Source organism: Chelon labrosus (genome assembly GCF_963514085.1).
Source record: "Chelon labrosus genome assembly, chromosome: 15".
Taxonomy (NCBI): Eukaryota; Metazoa; Chordata; class Actinopteri; order Mugiliformes; family Mugilidae; genus Chelon; species Chelon labrosus.
This window is the reverse complement of record NC_140348.1, coordinates 14,628,145-14,649,635: the sequence shown is the minus strand read 5'-3', so window position 1 is coordinate 14,649,635 and position 21,491 is coordinate 14,628,145. Positions and strand designations below refer to the sequence as shown.

Genomic DNA, 21,491 nt, shown 5'->3' with positions numbered 1-21,491 from the left:
CCCAGACTTTGGCAGGGCCAGCGTGGAGAATTTTTTTCAACAATTTATTTTTAATACAGGATTCGCAATCAACAGTACCTCGACCAATGAGGTGAGAGGGATTACCGCTGTCAGCTCATTGGTCACAGAGCAGGAGACGGCCTGGGAATAAATTTACCGTAAATGTTCATATAAGTCGCCTGGTTATTCCTTAAATCCACTGATATTTTACACAGTATTAGTTTATTTTCACGGTAATACGGGACAAAGTGCGTCCCGTGACAGCTCAATACGGGACGCGTAGTTTTGTTTGTAAATACGGGACGATTCCGTTTTTCAAGGGACGGTTGGCAACCATATAGGGTGACATATCTTGCACATCTTGAAACAGCTGTTTCTTATAACTGGACAAACTCCATTAGCTGACGAAGGCCATGTAAAATGACTGAAAGCTCCAGAATACCAACTATATCGACCAAGAAGTGAGATACACTTGGCAACATCATATCATTGGTATTTTAGCGTTTTTAATTACATCTTCTTTTTTTTTGACACTCCCTTAAGGGTGTCGATCGGCTAATGCTAACAAGCTAACTAGCTGGAACTCCCTCCTACAGCGAGGGTTTAAACGGCACTGGATGCTGGATTTAAAACTATTATGATTTTTAAAGTTAATAATATTATCACCAAAGACACGTTTACTGTCAGTCATACTTTGCAGTGGTTTTGTTCGCCAATAACAACGATAACTAAGCTAGCTAACCAACTTTAAACAAGCTAAAATGTAGCTAGTGTTAGCTGGGGATACCACTAAGCTACCGTTACCGTTACTCTATTGAAATATGACCGTTGAACTTAAAATATACGTTGATTCAATTAATTGAAGTTATTATACCACCATCTGGAGCAGATAATTCATAATATATTTTACCTTGGGGTGCCCTTATCAGTTCGTAAGGTTAGATCTCTGTGCTGCGATAGTTAATCTGTATTTTAGTTTAACGCATACAAATACATTCCGTTACAGAAGGAGTTTAGCGCGAAAACGTTCAACGACCACTGACTCTGGAGCAACGTTTTAATTATTTATATTTGTTGTTTTTGTCTTATTAATGTATGTGGCCTTATTTAAAGGGAAATTCAACCAAATATTGTTATTTTTAATAATTTTTAATAAATAAAATAAATTGTTTGAAATCGGTGAGTACATTGCTTACATCACCACTTGGTGTCGCTGTAGCACTATAAAAGAGCCGAGTACACACACTCGCTCTTCTGCCCGCACTGTGAAAGAATCAACTTCAATGAACTGCACAAGTAAATCAGACAAAATTATGAACATGAAGCATATAGAAATGTGATTCTTTTCGTTTCATCTTTGTCCGTTTTCTTGCTCAACACCATCTCAGTCTTCTGAGTGGCTGCTGCTTCCTGTGGCTCAGGCTGCCCTGGTCCCCACCTCCACATCAGTGCGTTTCAGTTCCCTCTGTGAGGACGACCTCTCCCTCTGCGGATTATGAGACTTTACACTGATTAAATTTGAACTTTATCAACATGCTGCGGGTCATTGTTGAGTCCGCTAATGGGATCCCCAAAAAGAAACTTGGAAACCCGGATCCAATAGCTGCTGTTGTCTTTAGAGGTGAGAATATGTCATTACTGTGATCATTACTGTTTTCTTTACCCCCTTCGGGAAACTTTGTATGCTCTGTTATGTTTTTTTGTCGGCCAGACTGTTCATGCATACGGTGTTTCAGTTTCTATTAAGTTGTAATATCCTTTGTCATTTTATAGTTTTGCTAATCAGTCTTACAGTTCAGTGACATTTTATGCAGCTGTTCCCCAGAGCTGAATGTTTGGCAGTGATTCATAAACAAAGAGAACATCCTTATAAGGTCATAATAACCCACTGTCTGCAAACTGGCTTTAACTTTATTTAATTTATTAGCATTATTTAAAAAAACAAAAAACAAACAAAAAAAAAACGTAGCCTTAGGTCTCCCTATGCAACAGATTGTAAAATTTTTGATGCAGTAATTTAGTTTTGGATGAAAGAGGCTTGATTGTTTTCAGTGGATGTAATTCACTGTCATTGTGCTTACAGGCGAAAAGAAGAAAACCAAAGCAGTTGACAGTGAACTAAATCCGGTTTGGAATGAAGTAAGTGATGAAATAAAGTTAAATGGAGTTGCATCACGTTGATATGTTTACGGCAAAAAGAGTTAAAATCACTTTATGTCTGTGAAGGTTCTGAGTCATCCAGGTCATGGTATATCCAAAAACACTAAAGAAATGCAACTGGACTTGTAGGGGTTCTGAAAGAAGTTTCACTGCTCACCCAAGCTACAAATACAGTTACCTTTCTTTAGCGTTTCTGGGACAAAACACTACTTTGTGCTCGACTGATTGAAACTGCCCCTTCCTTGTAATTACAGGTGCTTGAATTTGATCTGAAAGGCTCTTCTCTGGATGCATCTTCATTCATCAGCGTGGTTGTAAAAGACTATGAAACAATCGGAAAAGACAAGTATGTAAATGGAGAGTATTTGCACATATCACATCGTACTTGTGTTATTTAGCCACGTGTATACTGCTAAAAAAAACCTGTCCTTTGCCGAGCCCATGTCAAGTTAAAGCAGACAGATGTGGAGCGAATAAAAACATGCCCTCTCTCTGTCACTGTGTGACAAATTACTGGTCACTTAAACATACTTCTGCCTTTGTGGAGGAGGCCCCCTGAGTCAGCCACTTCCCTCAATCCTCCTCCCCCAAAACGACATGTTATTCCATAAGTGCCGGTAATAACTGAAAGGGAAACCCTTTTGAGCAGGTAGAACTGTGACTATAAATTTTGCCTGCTTCATAGCAGTTGCACACCAACGACCAGTATTAAAACTCATATTCTGCTCGATCAGAGTGTGCTTGAAAGTAGTGATTATGACATTTTATAAGGGAGTATAATATGATGTTGTAACTTTGCTGGCCATATATCTACAGGACTCTCTGTGGCCATGTTAAGACTTGCTGTGTGAGTAAAGAAAGTGTTTTGCAAGCCTTACAATAGTGCAGCAGGTTTTATCAGGAATGTTGCCTTAAAAGGGAAAAAATCCTCTTCCAGTCCATTTCCCTGTCGGAAAACTTTAACAGGCATATACTGTATGTTATCTATTACTCTGATTAATTTCGTTTTCGATTCTTTTTTGGCACACACTTACAAAACATTGCGAGTCCTTTTGTCTTTCTGAACTGCAGACAAAAAGGTGAACCTTGCAATAACATTTCCACTGAGTCACTCCAGTGACTGTGGACAATATAAATCATTCTGAGGCAGCTATAAAGAGGAGGGAGTGAGGGTGGAGGGGTGTCTGCCTCAGCCACGACTGCACTCAATGTTTTTCCATGAGCACTGCCGGTAACGCGTGAGAGGGGTGAATAAGAGAGCTTGCGCTGGCTCGTCATTGGCGCATCTGTAGTGACTAGTAGAAGCTCAGACAGAAATTATATTTACACAGAGTATGAAGCTGACTGTGGACATGTTTGTTGCCAACTATCACCCACATCGATGATCCAGGAAATCCAAGTAAAGGAATCTGACTCAAAGGGAGCCAAACAGTGGTTTGTGGAGCATTCGAGATACCCTTAGCTGGCAGTGTTGACTGCTCAGTTCCTTTGGCAAAGTTTTGTTTTGTATTTCATTATCTTTGTTTTAAAGTGCGCAAAATGCGTTAGTTAATTACCACTTTTTTTCCCCCACGTGGCTTTAAAGTCAAATAATTTAGTACAAAGTACAAATATGGCAGTTTGTTTCCCCTGAGGAGAGTTGTGCATAAACATATAATCTGGACAGTTTCTAAACCAGTACAACCGTACCAGGTGGCGTCCTCATATGACACTGTTTTCCAAGGACAACCCACAGTTTTAAAACTCTGTGCAGTCAAGTAATCATCGACGCTGAAAATGAGAGAAGAAAAGAGTCTGAACATAATCCTGAATGTGCCCGTTCTCATTTTGTTTACTTAAGACTGCCTGTTCTCCAGCCTCTTTCTTTGCCTCTGTGTTGGTCCACCCTGTAAGTGGGTACAAAGAATACCACGCATGCCTGTGGTACATGTTAATGGGTTCCATCTTTCTAGTTTCCATCATACACTTTTTTTTCTTTGTTGTTACCAGCCGGTCCACGTCATGGAGCTAAGTGTATAATCTGTCGTCTTGGAAAATCCAAGAAAAGCTCCCAAATGGCTCTTTTGCCAAAATTAGTCTGCCGAAGTGGATTTTATAGTAGGAAACCTGCATTCAGGAGGGTATCTGGACTTACACCATCCATTTGTAGCCGCAGCCAATCAGGAAGTTTGGATTTGGTATGGTATTAGAAAATGTCCAGGGTGTTGCAAGCCTTGGTGGCTATTAATCACATTAAACACATGACTTTCTGCCCATTAGACAAAGTAACAATGTAGATGTTGTTGCCTGGTTTCCCATAATATTAGTGTATGTGGAGAAGTGAAATGGAGAAGTGGAAACTTTCATTGAAGCGGAGCACCCAGTGATCAGCGTACTATCAATCCCATTATGTGGTAACAGTTCATCACGGACTGTGAGGCCGTTCTCTCTGTCTCTTCAAACAAGGGTGATTGTTTGTTTTTTTTGTCAGCGGTAAAGAGCCATTCATTGATGTGTGACTAAATTCATTTTCACCAAACGGATATTTATGTTATTGCTTTTCAGATTTATTGGCTCTGCGAAGATCCCATTGAGAGACTTGGCCAGCGGTCACGTGAAGTCCCTCCCATCCAAGAACGTGCCCTTGGTCAACGAGAAGCAACAGTCTGTCGGGGTGAATACATCATCCTTAATAGATTCCATGCCCCGTTAAATGTTTAAAAATGCTTTGATAAAACTGAATATCAGCTAATGCATCTTTGACGTATAATATTTACCATTAGTCATGTGCATCTGGTAATGCTACTCAAATTGAAAACATGTTCTTTTTCAGGCGACCATTAATTTGCTCATTGGGTACGAGCCACCTCCGAGTGCCACTCCAAACCCAAGCGACCCATCCGACGGAGACATGTCGCATGTAGACGGTGGTAAGAAGTTAACTCACGAAAAATAATGATATACAATGCCTTTTCCAATATGACAGAAATGGAGGACAAGCAAACAAACAAATTCATATCCGTCCTTAAATAATGCCATTACGTTTTCTGTCTTTTCACTGTGGATGCAAATGAAACTGGGACAACAAAACATGTTTGGAGTATTGATTTTAAATGATGTTTGTGGTTTGCTCCAAAGCGGGCAGTGAGGAGGGGGATGAAGGAGAGGCAGACATGGACGGAGGAGGCCAGGGTGGAGGTCCAGGAGTTCCTGTTTCACCAAACCAGCCTGGGAAACCCGGCCATAAGCCTGTCCGTGTCAGTCGTAAGAGGCACAGAGCCCTGGCCAATAAGCCTCAGGACTTCCAGGTATTGTCTGATTTTTTTTTATTCTTCTTACTCTGCAGTATGCCTGGATAATAGCCAATATCACTTTAGGAGAGGGTTCATATTGTTAATTGCAAGAATGACAGCAGGCTTCAGAAACTCAAGGCTGTGCCAGGGAATAGATAGTTAATCATAACATTGTCCTCCTCCTCATCCTTTTGGACTTGCATGAGGACCAACAACTTAACTCATGATTTTTTCCCCCCAGTTTCCACAAATGTATTTGAGGTGGCATTTGTAAACCAAACAAATCAGTGCCACCCATAACAGATTACGACTGTTTGCTCAGCTGCCTCGTTGTTGTTTGCAATGTCCAGATTCGTGTCCGGGTTATCGAGGGTCGGCAGATGCCTGGCAACAACATAAAGCCGGTGGTTAAAGTGAATGTATGCGAACAGACCCACAGAACTAGAATTAGAAGAGGAAACAACCCCTTCTTTGATGAGGTAATGAGTTGATTGCCAAATAAAAAAAAAACATCACCCGTGATTACTCATTTTTGGCTTTTTCCTTGCTTGCTTTATTAACATTTTCTGTCCTTCTTCCTTTGACAAATAATTCCCTTAAGCTTACTATCTTCTTGAGGTGTTTCTTTTTCTGTCAGCAGTGATGATGTGACAACTTGAGTTGCCTTCTTTGGAGGTTGAAGACAATCCTTTCTGCTTTCTTTCTACCCAGTTCCTCTCACATGCATTTTCCTTAGTCTCAGCATTTTCCAAAATTTACAGTAAGTTGTCAGCAAAAAAAAGAAAAGGATATTCTATATATATATATATTCCACATTCTTTATAGTGCTCACAGACATGGAGATTCATTTAAGACTTTCTCTTTTGTCCCTCAGATGTTTTTCTACAACGTCAACATGCTCCCCTCAGAGCTGTTTGATGAGAACATTAATCTTCGGGTGCGTATTTAACCCAGAAATTTTAGAAATAAAAAGAGTGGGTCTTGTTAAAATATAATAATTATCTTTGTATGCTTTCTGTTTCTTAACAGGTTTATGACTCCTTTTCTCTCAGAGCTGACAGTCTAATCGGAGAGTTCAAGGTAATCCATGTTCAAATGCTTTCAAGTCTTTGCTCAGTTTATTTTAAGTCAAAGAATTTGCGGCTTTTGTTCCACATTTTTTGACGTGTTTCAACTTTTTCCTTGCACGATAAGCTGGACGTTGGCTACATCTACGATGAACCTGGTCAGTATTTCCATGAAAAACGCACATGTTGTGGACACTGCAAGCCACCCTCTTGCGCTCTGTTTGGACTGTATGTATGTTGAACGTGTTTTTGTACTATATCCAGGTCGTGCCATCATGAGGAAGTGGCTGCTCCTGAGTGATCCTGATGACTCCAACATGGGGGCCAGAGGTTACCTGAAAGTCAGCATAATTATTGTGGGCACTGGAGATGACCCACCGGTACAATTACCTTCTTACTTACCATCAAATAACTCTCTTTGAGAAGGGTGTTGCAAAAGGACCATCATAATCTCTCCTTTTCTCTTCTCTTTTTATATATGGGTTACTGTTACTGTGTTACTGTTCTAAGGAGAGCTGTTGTAATTCTATTGTATGTGGACATGCAATGACAATAAAAGCATTCTGATTCTGATTCTCTCCTCTCCACCAGAGTGAGAGAAGAGAGTTAAGCGAGGAGCAAGACGACATAGAGAGTAATCTACTGGTGCCAGCTGGTATCACAACGCGATGGGCCACGCTGACCCTTAAAGTCTACCGTGCCGAGGACCTGCCGCAGAGTAAGTGCACCCCTTACAGTCCAGTCCAGTCAAATCCCTTCAAGAAACTTCGTTTTAGTAACAACTCTGTGTTGCAGTGGATGATGCCTTTGTTCAGACGGTGAAGCAGGTCTTTGGAGGGGAAGGGGACAGGAAAAATCTGGTTGATCCCTATTTGGAAGTCAGCTTTGCTGGGAAGAAGGTACTTCATGTTAGATTTAAAGGGAAACAATATTTTTTAATTGTCTTGCTGTGTTAATGTAGTTAATATTCAACTGTCAATTTGTTGTTTAGCTGTGCACCAGAATAATTGAGAAAAATGCCAATCCAGAGTGGAATCAAGTCATCAATCTCCAAGTCAAAGTAAGAAATGTGCATATAAATATAAATATATGTGTATAATATATATAGAAGTATCCAATGAGCTTGATTCAGATTTCAAAAACACTTTAACCCCCGCACAAACTATTTCCACCCCTATAGTTCCCATCCATGTGTGAACGCATCAAGTTGACCATGTATGACTGGTAAGAGTTGATGTTCACCCACAGACCTCTGCACAACAGGTGACAATATCACGACCAATATTTGAAATTCCGGTTTCCTCTTCGCAGGGATCGTTTGTCGAGGAATGACGCCATTGGAACAACATTTCTGAATCTGAGCAAGATGTCTTCCTCCGGTGGAGAGATTGAAGGTACTCAACATGTACTACATCTTTTTTTTTAATGATTCTCGTCACTCAGTGGTTTGAATCTTTGAATCTCGTTGTATTCCAATGTTACATTTCTGATACAGTAGGTGTTTTTTTTTTCAACCTCAACAGACACACGGCCTGAAAATAGCACCACGACCTCTGAATGTATGTACAAAATGGTCATCTGCATGTTTCTTACATGTCTTTTACATTTAAAAAGAAGAGTCGCTTAATAGCTTAAAAGCATATTTTATCTCCACAGCCATGGATCATACCATTCATAAAAGCACAAAGCTTAGTTTATATAAAATATTTTTTTAAATTCAGTGCCTGTGTGTGTTGCAGTGAGCCCAGCAGCATCAGAGGTTGGTTTTCTCCCAGCCTTTGGACCTTGTTATGTCAACCTGTATGGTAGCCCGAGAGAATTCACTGGACTGCCTGACCCATATGACGAGCTCAACTTTGGGAAGGTAAGCCTACTACTTGGTATAAAAATGTGATATTTCACCTTCATGAATATGTTTACATGAGGATTTTGCATTTTGATATGTTCCAGGGAGAAGGGGTCGCATACAGGGGGAGGGTCCTTGTTGAACTATCCACCCAGTTGGATGGAAAGGTGGATAGGAACGTGGATGAGCTTTCAAGTGATGATGTCCTGGTAGCACAGGTACTGTAACCCTGCTGTAATAGTCTAATTTTTCAAATGTTGTGCCTTGACAGTGTGTTTATAATGTTGGTCTGAATTCCACAACAGAATAAAATATGTAGTTCGGTTTCTAGCAAAGGAAGTATCAGGTCATCAAAAGAGACAGGGTACATTTGCATGAGCGTGAGAAAAAAAAAGTTGAAAATAAAAACAATACACCTGCAATATCCTTTTTTAAAATTTTGTGCAGAAATACCAGCGGAGGAGGAAGTACTCCCTGTGCGCCGTTTTCCACAGTGCATGTATGCTCCAGGAGCCGGGTGAGCCAATCCAGTTCGAGGTCAGCATTGGTAATTATGGCAACAAGCTGGATTCCTCCTGCAAGCCCCTGGCTTCCACCACCCAGTACAGCTTTGCTGTGTTTGATGGTACGGCACTCATGAAAGAAAAGTCTGTAACAATCCAAAAAAATGAATCTGGGCTTTATTCCATATTAGATTTTTCTTATGTATTACTTGTTTTGAACCATAACTCACGTTTGGGTTCTAATATTTTTATGGCACAGAAAAAAAATACTGTAATTTCTGGTTAACAAATTTAAGTATGGGATATTTTTTATCCCAGTATTTGATATAATAATTTAACCATTCATACTATATGTTATTAAATATTATATAACTGTCTGGACATTTTTTATTTTGCTCCAACTGTTAACCACTCTGTGTAAGTGTGCATTAGGAGTAAGGAGTCATTTAGACAAACAGAATGAGTAAAGCAAATTTAGCATGTCGTCTTCGCCACAACATGTGTTTAAAATAATGGTAAATATACACATGCACTGTTTACTCTGCAGGTAATCACTACTATTACCTGCCGTGGGCTGACACTAAGCCTGTAGTGATTCTCACTTCTTACTGGGAAGACATCAGCCACCGCCTGGAGTCTGTCAATGTCCTCCTCTTCATTGCTGAGAGACTGGTGAGAATAGCTCATGGTAACACTTTAGCACAACGTTGTCCCAAATGTTCTCCTCTCACCCATTTCTGTGATGTATTTTAGGAATCCCTTCTGATGTCATTAAAAACAGCCATCACAGCCAAGGTGTCTGAGACGCGTCTCGTAGAGATCTGGGTCAAACTCATCAACCACATGATTGAGGACCTTGACGGGTAAGACAGAGCCAGACCAGAGCCATAGAGAGAGAGAGTCTTTGATGTCGCCGCTATGGCTGTCACGTGGTTCATGTAAACCCAATTAGTTCCTAAACATACGCTGGCTGTCATGTTCTTCTATGGGACAGACAGCAGCGATTGCATTATTGAACGGTAAATATAAAATAAAACACACACCCAAGTACTTTTTCAGCTGTTATTACATTATTGCATTTTTGTTAATGTCAGTTTTGCATTTGGAGAGGCAGGGTGACAACGAAAAACTTATATTACTTAGATAAGTTTTAGGCTACATTTTTGGAGGGAAAAGCTTAGTGTTCATGTTCGCATGGGTAGTAGCACTGGCTTTAGAGGCTCTAACTTAACTTTTCCATATCATTCATCTGATGGTAGACGTCTCATGATATTCATTTGAGCACAACTGGGCTGCATTAGGCTATTGATTCCCGTGATTTTGCTTATAAATTCCAATTCAGCTATTAGCCTACCTTCGTGATAACGCAAAGAGGTCTGCCATGGCGGTCCGTTCAGAATTCGCCTAGAAGCTAGCTCACTTCTTCTGATGAGTGGCCACCCCCAGGACCACAACATGAAACATGATCATGTTAAGACTAAGAATGTATATTTTAAGATTAAGCCATGCACATATTATCAAAACTACAACAGAATAAAAATGAATTTACGCTTTTAACTCGACGCGCAGCCTTCACCAGTCAAACTCGCCAGTCCTAATTGAAATTCCCACCATTTCTAATTATAACCCTCGCTCAAATGAACACGGAGCAGTACAACAAATTATGTACAGCCAACACGTCACATAATGAAAAGTTAGTATATCCCAAAATTCAATTAAATAAAAGTTGCTATAAAGGTGGTAGCGATTCATTACCGAACTACCTTCACAGCAGGGGAAGTCGCGCTGGCTAATTAGCTAGCAGGCAATGCTAGAAAATTGGTTGAAACAACCAAGATAAAATATAGATAATTACGCTGTGCATATACAAATGAAGACCAGTATAAGCATCGCAAAGGGCCTCTGATACAATATAGACAGTTGACAATTCAAAAGAGGTCGATATTGCAGCAACTTACCTCTGGAACAACTCGATGCGCAGCTATGTAAGTGAATGAGGTCCAACGCCCAAATGACAGTGTTAGGAACTAATCCGATTTTCAAATCCCGGAAGTAGGCGGTTAAAAGCGCCGCCATTTTTTACAACGGAAGTCTATGGGAGTGTCGCAACTCTCTCTCTCTATGGCTCTGGGCCAGACCACTAAACCTGTGGGTTGCATCATGTAATGCTATAATGTATCTTATTTCGAACTGACTGTTATTTTCTGGTGTTAGGTCAAGTTAAGTCAATTTGCAGGGGAAATCTGTTGATTTACTCGGGCCTTTGTTTTGACAGTCTCCAGCTTCCAGCACTGGATGGTCAGCCAAACCTTACAGCCCTGGATCTCCAAATAAGAAATCTACGTGACACTGCTGTGGACAGGATGAAACAAATGGCCAGTCACATGAGAGAAGAGGCCACAGATGTCAAGGCTACTGTTGGTGACATTGAAGACTGGTTGGACAGAATCAAGCAGCTGGCAGAAGAGGTCAGGGAATAAAAGCTGAAAACGACCAAAAATATGTATGGTGAAAACTGATTTTGTAACTGAAATGTCCCCCTCAGCCTCAGAACAGCATGCCTGATGTGATCATATGGATGCTGAGAGGAGAGAAGCGGGTGGCTTACGCCCGAGTCCCGGCCAACCAGATACTGTACTCTAACTTCAGCGAACAGGCCTGTGGCAATCACTGTGGAAAGACCCAGACCATCTTCATGCAGGTACCAGACCAGTCAAGATGCAGTGACAGACTACAATGGTTATTTAAAAGCTCGCAATTAGTCAGCAGGCCTTACAAAATTCTTGTAAAACAAAATTTACCAAAAAGTACTTAAAAACCCCATTATGTTTATTTTTTTTTTGTCAGTACCCCATGGACAAAGACAAAGGCTTGAAGATCCCCGTTCAGCTGCGGGTCAACATGTGGCTCGGCCTCTCAACCCACGAGAAGAAGTTCAACACCTTCTCAGAGGGAAACTTCAGTGTGTATGCTGAAATGGTACGGACGTCTGCCCCAAATATTACTGAAATGTATATATTTATGATTTGTGATTTTACACAGCTATGTATAAAATACTGCTGCTCTTTCTTCGCAGTATGAGAACCAGGCTCAGGTGTTTGGGAAGTGGGGAACCACCGGCCTGGTCGGTCGCCACAAGTTCTCAGACGTGACAGGAAAGGTTAAACTCAAACAGGAGCGCTTTCTGCCCCCACGCGGATGGGAATGGGAGGGAGACTGGTTTGTGGACCCTGAACGATGGTAGGTGTAAGAAACTCAGTTTATCACAAAGGAGCACATGGTTTCGCGTGCAAATGTGCTCTTACTGCTGTGATGGTGAACATGCATACAATATAATGGATGTCCTGGATACTGCTCTCTCTCTAAAATAAAACTAAATACTACAGCATGTCATTAAAAAAATCATGTTAATTTGCACATACTGTACAATAAACAGATGATATTTCTTTACGGTTTCAATCTTTAACTATTGTTCATAAGCCTCAGAACTACACAGTATTATTGAAATGTATGTGTGTTGGAGAGTTAAAGTCTTTCGACTCTTGGCAGTCATAGACTCTCTCGCTCTTATTGGGACTTCTCTACATCTCTTTATTTACCCTCATATATTTTGTTTCCATTGTTTTTTCATTGTCCTTGCAGCTGTCTTTGTTTATTTAGGTCCCCAGTTTAAATCATTTTGTCTCTTCCTACTGTTAGCTGATTTAGACTTCCAGATTCCCACTCAAATTATAAAAGGCAGCCAGTTGTACCCTGAACACAGTCACAGGAAAAGCATTCTCGGCATCAGCCACTGTTTTGGTCTCCCCCCTCTCCTTGCGCCCCTTCCAGTTCTCAAGAGCTTACATTCTCCCACAAGGGTTCATGTAAATAATCTTAACTCTCCATAGTCTATCCTTCCTGAGCTGTTTATCGTCCATTAGTCCTGCATAGCTTGTGTCTGACTCACCAAGCCTCTCATTAACCAGTGTGCTGTGTTTTCTACAGTCTGTTGACAGAAGCTGATGCAGGCCACACAGAGTTCACGGATGAAGTTTTTCAGAATGAAACACGTTTTCCTGGCGGGGAGTGGAAACCTGCTTCAGAGCCCTTCACAGACGTGGTACTGCTCTCGCCCGCAACACAAAATCATAGGCACAGATTTTCACACATTTCACTTTTAGGACACCATGTGGAATATGTGGGTGAAGATAGCGGAGCAAACCCTGTTTGTTCTGGCTGCTTGTTTTCAATGTTATCAATTGCTTCTGCGCTATTGTGTACTTAAGACAGGTGGGATGTTCTGTGCCCGCATCTATGTAAATGAGCGTATGCTGTCGTCTCTTTTGGTTTGATAAATTCTGGTAGTTTTCATTTGGGATACAACTAATTGTTATGCCATCACACTGAGTACTCAGCCTGAATGTTACCCACAAAAAAAAACTTATAGCTGCTATCCTCAATGTTTTCTAACTGCCTTATAATAACTTTCAGCTCATTGATTCTCCCTCCATCTAAATGCAGCAGACAGATGTTTTGGATTTGAAGAAAAATGGCACCTTGTTTAGATTCAAACAAAAGACAGACAATGTTAATGACTAGGAGGTAAAATATAACAGATGAGTATCCAGATGTATCTCTTTGGTGGTGGAGAACAAAAATAGAGCCAAAAGGATTGCGACTGTTGGGCTCTATTGAACCCCACGTGGAAAAATCAGTAATGAAAGTATATAATTTTTTTGTTTATTACCACAGAACTAAAAAGAAAAGCCCTTGATAGTACAAATGCTGCATAAATGAATGGCAAAGTGTGTGTTGTGTAGAATGGAGAAAAGGCTCAGAGCCCAGGAGAGTTTGAATGTCCGCCTGGATGGACCTGGGAGGATAACTGGAGCTTTGACACCAACAGGGCTGTAGATGAAGGAGGTAACATGAACATTACAAGTGAAATATGAGAATATTCTCTTTATTGTGTTTTCATATTTCATGTTTATGTGTATGTGTGTCTTTTAACTCTAGGCTGGGAATATGGCGTCACCATTCCCCCTGATGATAAACCCAAATCCTGGGTCGCAGCAGAGAAGATGTACCACGTCCACCGCAGGAAGAGGCTCGTGAGGCCGAGAAAGAAAACATCTGACAAAATGGCTGTCGCTGAGGTGAGATGAGAAAAAGACAACATGAGGTGCATGCTATGAGTACAGTCCCTAATTTTATTTTTTGTACTTGTTTCTTTTACAGAGACGGGAACCAGGAGAAGGCTGGGAATACTCTTCTCTGATTGGCTGGAAGTTCCACAGAAAGGAGCGCTCTTCTGACACGTTCCGCCGCCGCCGCTGGAGGAGAAAGATGGTCCCATCAGACCGCATCGGGGCCTCTGCCATTTTCAGACTGGAAGGGGCATTAGTGAGTCTCGCTTAACTATGCAGAGTAATGTTGCTAAATATGCGTCTTGTTCCCAAGCAAGGCAGTTGCCATGGCAACGTGTGTTACTTTATGCCATCTGAGTCATATCCTTTCATTATTCTCCTGCATGTGCCAGATCCTTTCAGATGTTGGCAGGGAACTCAGGAAGTTCATTTCAGTACTGCATCCTTTGCTTCAAATTTTCTTGAGTGTTCCTCAAAACAAATATTTTCAGCACCCTGGTTTGTGTTTTGCCAACAGGGGGTCGATGTTGATGAGAAGGCCAATAAAAAGGATGCTGCCAAACTATTCGGCGCCAACACACCCACCGTTTCCTGCCACTTCAGCCGTAAGTAGCTGGGCCAGATAAAAGGAATTCCTGGTCTTTAAACAAAACTTCCTGACTACTTCTAAGATAACTCTGATACCAGTTAACTCTGTTAAGGTCCTGTGAAGTTATGCTGCCTTATTAGAGGTATAGTTTCACATTTTCATAAAAATGATCTCCCTCCAGGGTCTTGCATTTACCATCTGAGAGTGTACGTTTATCAGGCGAGAAATCTCTGTGCCATGGACAAAGACAGCTTCTCAGGTGAAAACAACAGCTCATTATGAGAAATAAGAAATAAGAAATGAAGGAAGGCCTCTCCTGATTTACAGTTTTGTCAGAAATAGGCCATTAATAAAACCCTTGTGTTGTTCAGATCCCTACGCCCATGTGTCATTTCTGCACCTGAGCAAGACCACAGAAGTCATAAGGACCACACTGAATCCCACGTGGGATCAGACTCTCATCTTTGAGGACATCGAAATCTATGGAGACCCTCATACGATTGCCCACAACCCTCCTGATGTAGTCTTGGAGCTGTATGACAGTGATCAAGTGGTGTGTAATGCATTTAATCTGCCAAACCTCTAATCAAATCATGGACAAATACGCACAGCTGTATCAGAAAAAACATATGGAAGTCATTGTGGATACTATATTACCTTTCTTCTTTGTGTACTGTTCTGCTTCATTCACCAGGGTAAAGATGAGCCCATGGGTCGCTGCACATGCCCACCTGTGGTAAAACTGAATCCCAGTGTGGCTGTCACTCCTAAGCTGGTGTGGTTCCCAGTTACCAAAAAGGGTCGTAGTGCTGGAGAGGTGCTGTTAGCTGCTGAGCTCCTACTGAAGGACAAGGTACAGTTGACACTAAAATGAAGTAAGCATACTGTGAGATGACATAATGAAGTTTGATAAAGGAGATCTGTGATTGCCCCGCAGGTTAATGATGGAGATCTGCCTCTGTTGCCTTCTCGACGGGGGGAGAATCTGTACATGGTTCCTCAAGGAATTAGGCCGGTAGTGCAGCTCACTGCCATTGAGGTACACAATCAAGCCATTCAGCTCCTCTCCCAGGCTGTATAAATGATCTCAGACACGTTACATGATCAGACATGTGCGGCCCATCCCGAGATTTCTGCTGACATTTCTCATCCTTTCACCTACCCTCTATAGTCTCTTAATCTCCTTGGTTGTTTATTTGATATCCAGGTCTTGACTTGGGGCTTGAGGAACATGAAGACCTACCAGCTGGCTACGGTGTCCTCCCCCAGTTTGGTAGTGGAATGTGGTGGTGAGATCGTTCAGACCGCTGTGATCAAAAACTTCAAAAAGAATCCCAACTTCCCCGGATCTGTCCTGCTACTCAAAGTGGTACTGACCCTCAAAGAGAAAATATAGAAATAATACCTTTGTTGATTGTTTGATGTTTTAAATACATCCATACATTTCTCGATCTCTTGCTGCTCATGTAGCTTCTTCCCAAAGAGGAGATGTACACTCCACCCATTGTGCTGAAGATAATCGACCACAGACCCTTCGGTAGGAAACCCGTAGTGGGACAGTGCACGATTGACTGTTTGGAGGAGTTCCGCTGTGACCCATATCGTCTTAACAATGAAGTCTGCATGTCTGCTACAGGTATCCATTCATATGAAAAGACTCCAACAAATATACAGGTGTATACCCTCTACATACGCTATATGATGATTTCTTATATCCTTCTCCATTAACTTTGCAGTGGCAATGATAACGGCCACCCAAGGAGATTCTGTCATAGACATCGAGGAGAGACCCATCATGAAAGTTGAGGTAAATAAAAACTAGTCATAAATGTACAAGATTTTTTACCTGTACTTTTTATTCACAAGTATTCGTTCTTTGCTTCCCACGTTACAGGCTCAAGCAGAGAAGGTGAGATGTCCTGCTCTCACAGATTCTCCTGATTCTCTAGCTGGTAACATCTCCAAAAATACTAAGTTTGTTTTATTTTTCATTGTGTAGGAAGAGGAGGCAGTAGACTGGTGGAGTAAGTTCTACGCCTCCGTCGGAGAGCACGGAAAGTGTGGGCCTTACCGATCAAAGGGATACGACACGCTACAGGTAACTACATGTTTTAATAACTGATGTAATGCTGGAGATTGTGTTCACATTACACGTGCACAAAGCACAAGATAACTGTGCCAGACAGGGTTGCGACCACATAGTACTTTTGCCAACTGTTGCCAAAACAAAAAAAAAGGTGTGTTCCATGAGCAGTCACAGACTTTTAGGAAGATTTGACAGTTAGTTCTAAAATAAAGGACATTGTTTTAGACACTGAGACAAATGCTCTGAGAAGTCATGCACATGCGCAAAGCACATAATAAAATTGTCTCCTCTACACTTGTTGTGCCGTGTGTTTTGTGTGTTTAGGTGTATAAGTCTGAATTAGAAGAGGTTGAACAGTTCCAGGGACTGACTGATTTCTGCAGCACTTTCAAACTTCAGCGAGGGAAGACTGAAGAGGACGAAGATGACCCATCCGTGGTGGGAGAGTTCAAGGTAAAGAGGTGTGGCTGACTGCCGTACAGAATTCGATTACACTTGTGCTATGGAAAAAGCAAAAGTTGCCGTTGTTAACAGCTACTTTTTGTAGCATTTGTCTGCCCTCTGGTGGATAATTAATGAATATCAATTTTAAAAAGGCTACAAAATGGAACAGAATTTAGATCTTGAGATATTGTTATGGGGCGGCAGGGTGGCCTGGTGGTTAGCACTGATGCCTCATAGCAAGAAGGTTCCGCGACCCTTCACAGGAACAAGCGGTTACAGAAGATGAATGAATGAATTATGCGTATTATATTTAATGAGGAAATAAATAGTTTAAATAAGCTCAGTTTGAATGTCTGACCAACATATTCTCAGGTTTAAGAAATCAATCATTCCACTGCAGCATCTGCCTAAAGATGTGTAATATTAGTTTTTTGTTTTGTTTTGGGTTTTTTGGATTAATGCTCTTTAGTTGTGTACAACAGACTGTAGGCAATTGTAGAGATTCTGTGTACTATTTCCAGTTTTATAGTTTACGTTGACCTTGGTGTGAATATAATTGTTTTTGGTAAGATGTGTCATATAACTAATGATGCTTTTCTCTTTGTTTGTGTACAGGGTTCATTCAAGATTTACCCACTACCTGATGACCCAGGGATGCCAGCTCCACCTCGCCAGTTCAGAGAGCTTCCCGAGAGTGAACCACAAGAGTGCCTGATCAGAATATATGTGGTGCGCTGCATTGACCTGCAGCCTAAGGATACCAACGGCATGGTGCGTTTTATATAACAATACGGCCGATCAAACTAAACCTCACAAATTTTCACAGTGTCTAGTGAGGAAGAAAATGCACATGATTTTGAAATTCAGACCCTGTCAGCGTGATTTTTTGTCTCTTTTCAGTGTGACCCTTACATTAAGATTATGGTAGGGAGGAAAACACTGGATGACAGAGATAACTACAAACCAAACACCCTCAATCCAGAGTTTGGAAGGTGAGATGGTGATTTTTCATTGGTTTAAGTTATTTAAACCCCAACAAACACAAAGCACCAACAAATACTTTACGTCTTCTATTAATTTCAAGGATGTTTGAGCTGTCGTGCTTCATGCCTCACGACAAGGATCTGAAGATTGCAGTGTATGACTACGACTTACTGAGCAGAGATGAAAAAGTGGGTGAGACCGTCATCGATCTGGAGAACAGACTCCTGTCCCGCTTTAGGTCCTCCTGTGGCCTGCCACAGACTTACTGTGTGTAAGTATTTACTTTGTATTTATTTGTGTGACTAGAAAAACAAATCTGCAGATCAGCTACCTGTAACACTTGCTGAAAAATAGTCTCGTAACTTCCTTTGGTGTCTTAATTTCTTAAGAATCAAGCCTGTGTGCCTCTACTTTTCTTGTCTCCTATGATTATTGTCAGTTAAGATGAACGAGGCGTCATCGGTTCAATTTTCTTGCAGGTCAGGGATCAATCAGTGGAGAGATCAGCTGAAGCCATCTCAGATCCTCCAGAATTTGGCCAAAGTGAAGGGCGTCCCTCTTCCACGCATTGAGGGAGATGGCAGCTCACTCTTTTTCTCAGGAAAACAATACAACCTACAAGATTTTGGTACATCCATACTATATTATTTTTAGTAGCATTATTAAACTGATCTACTATCTCCCTGACTGTGTCTTACGGCTGCTGGATTTTCTGTCAGTTTGGCTATTCCTTCCACCCTTGACTTTTGTGATATGACGCATCCATTGCAGAGGCAAACACTGTGATCCACCAGCACTTGGGGGAGGCCAGAGAGAGGCTGTGTCTGCATGTTCTCAGAGACCAGGGACTGGTACCAGAGCATGTGGAGACCAGAACCCTGTGCAGCTCCCACCAACCAAATCTGTCCCAGGTTTAAACTACTGCAATAATAATTTTTTAATACCTTTACAACTTACGTGTATGGACATAATACTAATGGAAATTGAAATTTTCATGCTGTTGTGTAATGCTGTTTTTCATTTTCTGCAAATACAGGGACGAATCCAGATGTGGGTAGACATTTTCCCCAAGAGCCATGGCATGCCTGGGCCTCCATGTGATATCACTCCACGCAAAGCCAAGAAGTAAGAAACTCCTCACAAAATGATAATGTTCAAACATGAAACACTGAAAGGGGAAATATAATGGTATATTTGAAATAGGTACTTCTTGCGGGCCATCATCTGGAACACGACTGATGTCACTTTGGATGAAACGAGCATCACTGGAGAAAACATGAGTGACATCTATGTGAAAGGGTACATTACATGTCCTGTCTCTTATCGCACTCTGATATTCTTTACTTGTTGCGCTCACATATACCTAATCTGTTTGAAACATTACAATGTTTTAGCTGGATGCCAGGAATGGAGGATGACAAGCAGAAGACTGACGTCCACTACAGGTCCCTGGATGGAGATGGAAATTTCAACTGGAGGTTCATCTTTGGGTTTGATTACCTGCCAGCAGAACAGATGTGTGTCGTCTCGAGGAAAGTGAGTGAAATCATGGATCAAGAACAAAGCTTAAAGCGACTGACACCAATAATATCGTCAGTTTCGTTGTGGTGTTGTAATGGTAGGTAATGGCTAATGGTAAAGATTTTTGGTCTTTTTACAGGAACACTTTTGGAATCTGGACAAAACTGAATACAGGACTCCTCCAAAATTGGCCATCCAGATATGGGACAATGATAAATTCTCCCTGGACGACTACTTAGGTAAAATAGGATTGTTATTTCTTTCAGTTTCCTTCATGACCGGACTAATTAAGTTTGAAAATGTGCACTGACACATGCTTTTCTGTCCATATTTCTGTCACAGGTTCAGTTGAGCTGGACCTGCTCAATCTGATCCCCCCTGCTAAGACCCCAGAAAAGTGCAGCCTGAAGATGCTGCCAGGGATTGCGGGATCCATCTCCTCCAAAAAACCCGCACCTAACTCACTCTTCTCCCAAAAGTCTGTGCGAGGCTGGTGGCCGTGCGCAATTGAGCAGGACGGGAAACCTGTGCTTGGTGTATGTTCATGTCCTCCGCACAGTCTTTTGTAAAGTTATGTTTTTTCTTGGATGCTGTTAAAGACTGTGATTCAAAATCTCACAGGGGAAAGTTGAGATGACACTAGAAATAGTGGAGGAGAAAGAGATGGAGGAGAGGCCTGCTGGGAAAGGCAGAGACGAGCCCAACATGAACCCAAAACTGGAGCCACCCAAGTATGAATGTGGCTCTCTAAAGTCAAACACTGCATTTTTTTCCCACATCATTTTTCATGATGTAAACATTGCTATCTGTGTTTGTTCAACAGCCGCCCTGACACGTCATTCTTCTGGTTTACAAATCCTTGCAAAACCATGAAGTTCATAGTGTGGCGCAGATTCAAGTGGATTTTCATTGCTGCAATTCTTCTTCTGCTGGTTATCTTGTTCCTCGGGATCCTGTTTTACTCCCTACCTGTAAGATCACTCACTTTGCTTATGATGTCTTTACTTTTTTATTTCTGAAACTATAATAAGTTAATGTTCTAAATCTTGGTGACATTTTGTCAAAGGCACTGTGAATGTTCACATGTTGCCTTACTGTAAATGATTTGTTTATGTGGTGGTTTTAATCCAGTAACTCAGATCTATTGTTCTATCCACAGAATTACATCTCAATGAAGATTGTGAAGCCTTTCTCCTAAGAAGCATCGTGGAGAAGCTGTCTGTCTTCCTAAACCAGAATCTACAGTCTTGACACTGTTACTGTCTCTCAGAAATATGAATAACTTTCTCTACTGATTACTTATAGCAGACTGATGCACCCATCACAAATTCATAGCCGTCTATTTTTATTTTATTTCTTTTGTATTTTTGCACGGTCAGTATATTACCTGTACCTCTTGTATACCAGATCCAAATAATCTCTCTTAAATAAACAAAATAAACAAACAAAATAACATAAAGAATGTCAAGGATATGATTTTAATAAATTTAATAATTACAAATTATTCAGATTTTGCGTTCATTCAGTATTATATTCGAAATGCTATGTAATGAAGGGTGTACATTTGTCGTCCTACAATATCAAGATTAAAAAGTCATTCTTCTGTACATTTTAGCAGCATGAACATGTGAAAAAATGTATTGTGGTTAACTATATATAATTTTTTGAAAATATGTCACTTTATACAAAAATTCAAACATTTACCATGTAATTTGTTCATTACAGTGCAAAATGAATTGCATGACGAGACAAAATAAAAAGAAAAAAATCACAGCTGCCGTGCAAAATAATTTTTCCCTCGTTATTTAAATTCAGTTACACTTGTTTAAATAAAGCTTAATTTCGTTAGTTACCGTCCAGCTGTTAGACGGCTGCACGACAGTAAATTGC

The 21,491-nt window shown here is 41.0% G+C and overlaps 1 protein-coding gene across 1 annotated transcript; it reads left to right on the top strand.

Annotated features, from left to right (window-relative positions):
- Positions 1-1,286: 1,286 nt before the first annotated feature.
- myofl (myoferlin like) lies at positions 1,287-21,344 on the top strand. The gene is made up of 54 exons (XM_084562050.1): positions 1,287-1,621; positions 2,084-2,139; positions 2,415-2,506; positions 4,705-4,813; positions 4,973-5,069; positions 5,278-5,447; positions 5,783-5,911; positions 6,307-6,369; positions 6,462-6,512; positions 6,627-6,657; positions 6,764-6,879; positions 7,091-7,217; positions 7,295-7,398; positions 7,491-7,559; positions 7,680-7,723; positions 7,811-7,893; positions 8,023-8,058; positions 8,239-8,363; positions 8,450-8,563; positions 8,793-8,970; positions 9,396-9,520; positions 9,602-9,711; positions 11,124-11,316; positions 11,394-11,549; positions 11,696-11,827; positions 11,925-12,088; positions 12,836-12,950; positions 13,651-13,753; positions 13,847-13,986; positions 14,069-14,233; positions 14,495-14,582; positions 14,748-14,825; positions 14,938-15,119; positions 15,261-15,419; positions 15,504-15,605; positions 15,774-15,935; positions 16,037-16,202; positions 16,303-16,373; positions 16,461-16,475; positions 16,566-16,664; positions 16,977-17,105; positions 17,712-17,867; positions 17,997-18,088; positions 18,181-18,351; positions 18,560-18,708; positions 18,852-18,991; positions 19,117-19,205; positions 19,284-19,379; positions 19,475-19,616; positions 19,741-19,840; positions 19,944-20,137; positions 20,223-20,332; positions 20,425-20,572; positions 20,761-21,344. The coding sequence occupies exons 1-54, from the start codon at positions 1,534-1,536 to the stop codon at positions 20,797-20,799; spliced, it is 6,162 nt and encodes a 2,053-aa protein (XP_084418176.1). The 5' UTR covers positions 1,287-1,533; the 3' UTR covers positions 20,800-21,344.
- Positions 21,345-21,491: the final 147 nt, after the last annotated feature.

Excerpts from the sequence above, each read along its gene's own strand:
- myofl (XM_084562050.1), top strand. The coding sequence starts at position 1,534 with ATGCTGCGGGTCATTGTTGAGTCCGCTAATGGGATCCCCAAAAAGAAA. Across the intron at positions 6,880-7,090 it reads GCACTGGAGATGACCCACCG|AGTGAGAGAAGAGAGTTAAG; the intron begins GTACAATTACCT and ends CCTCTCCACCAG. Across the intron at positions 19,841-19,943 it reads CTCCCTGGACGACTACTTAG|GTTCAGTTGAGCTGGACCTG; the intron begins GTAAAATAGGAT and ends TTTCTGTCACAG.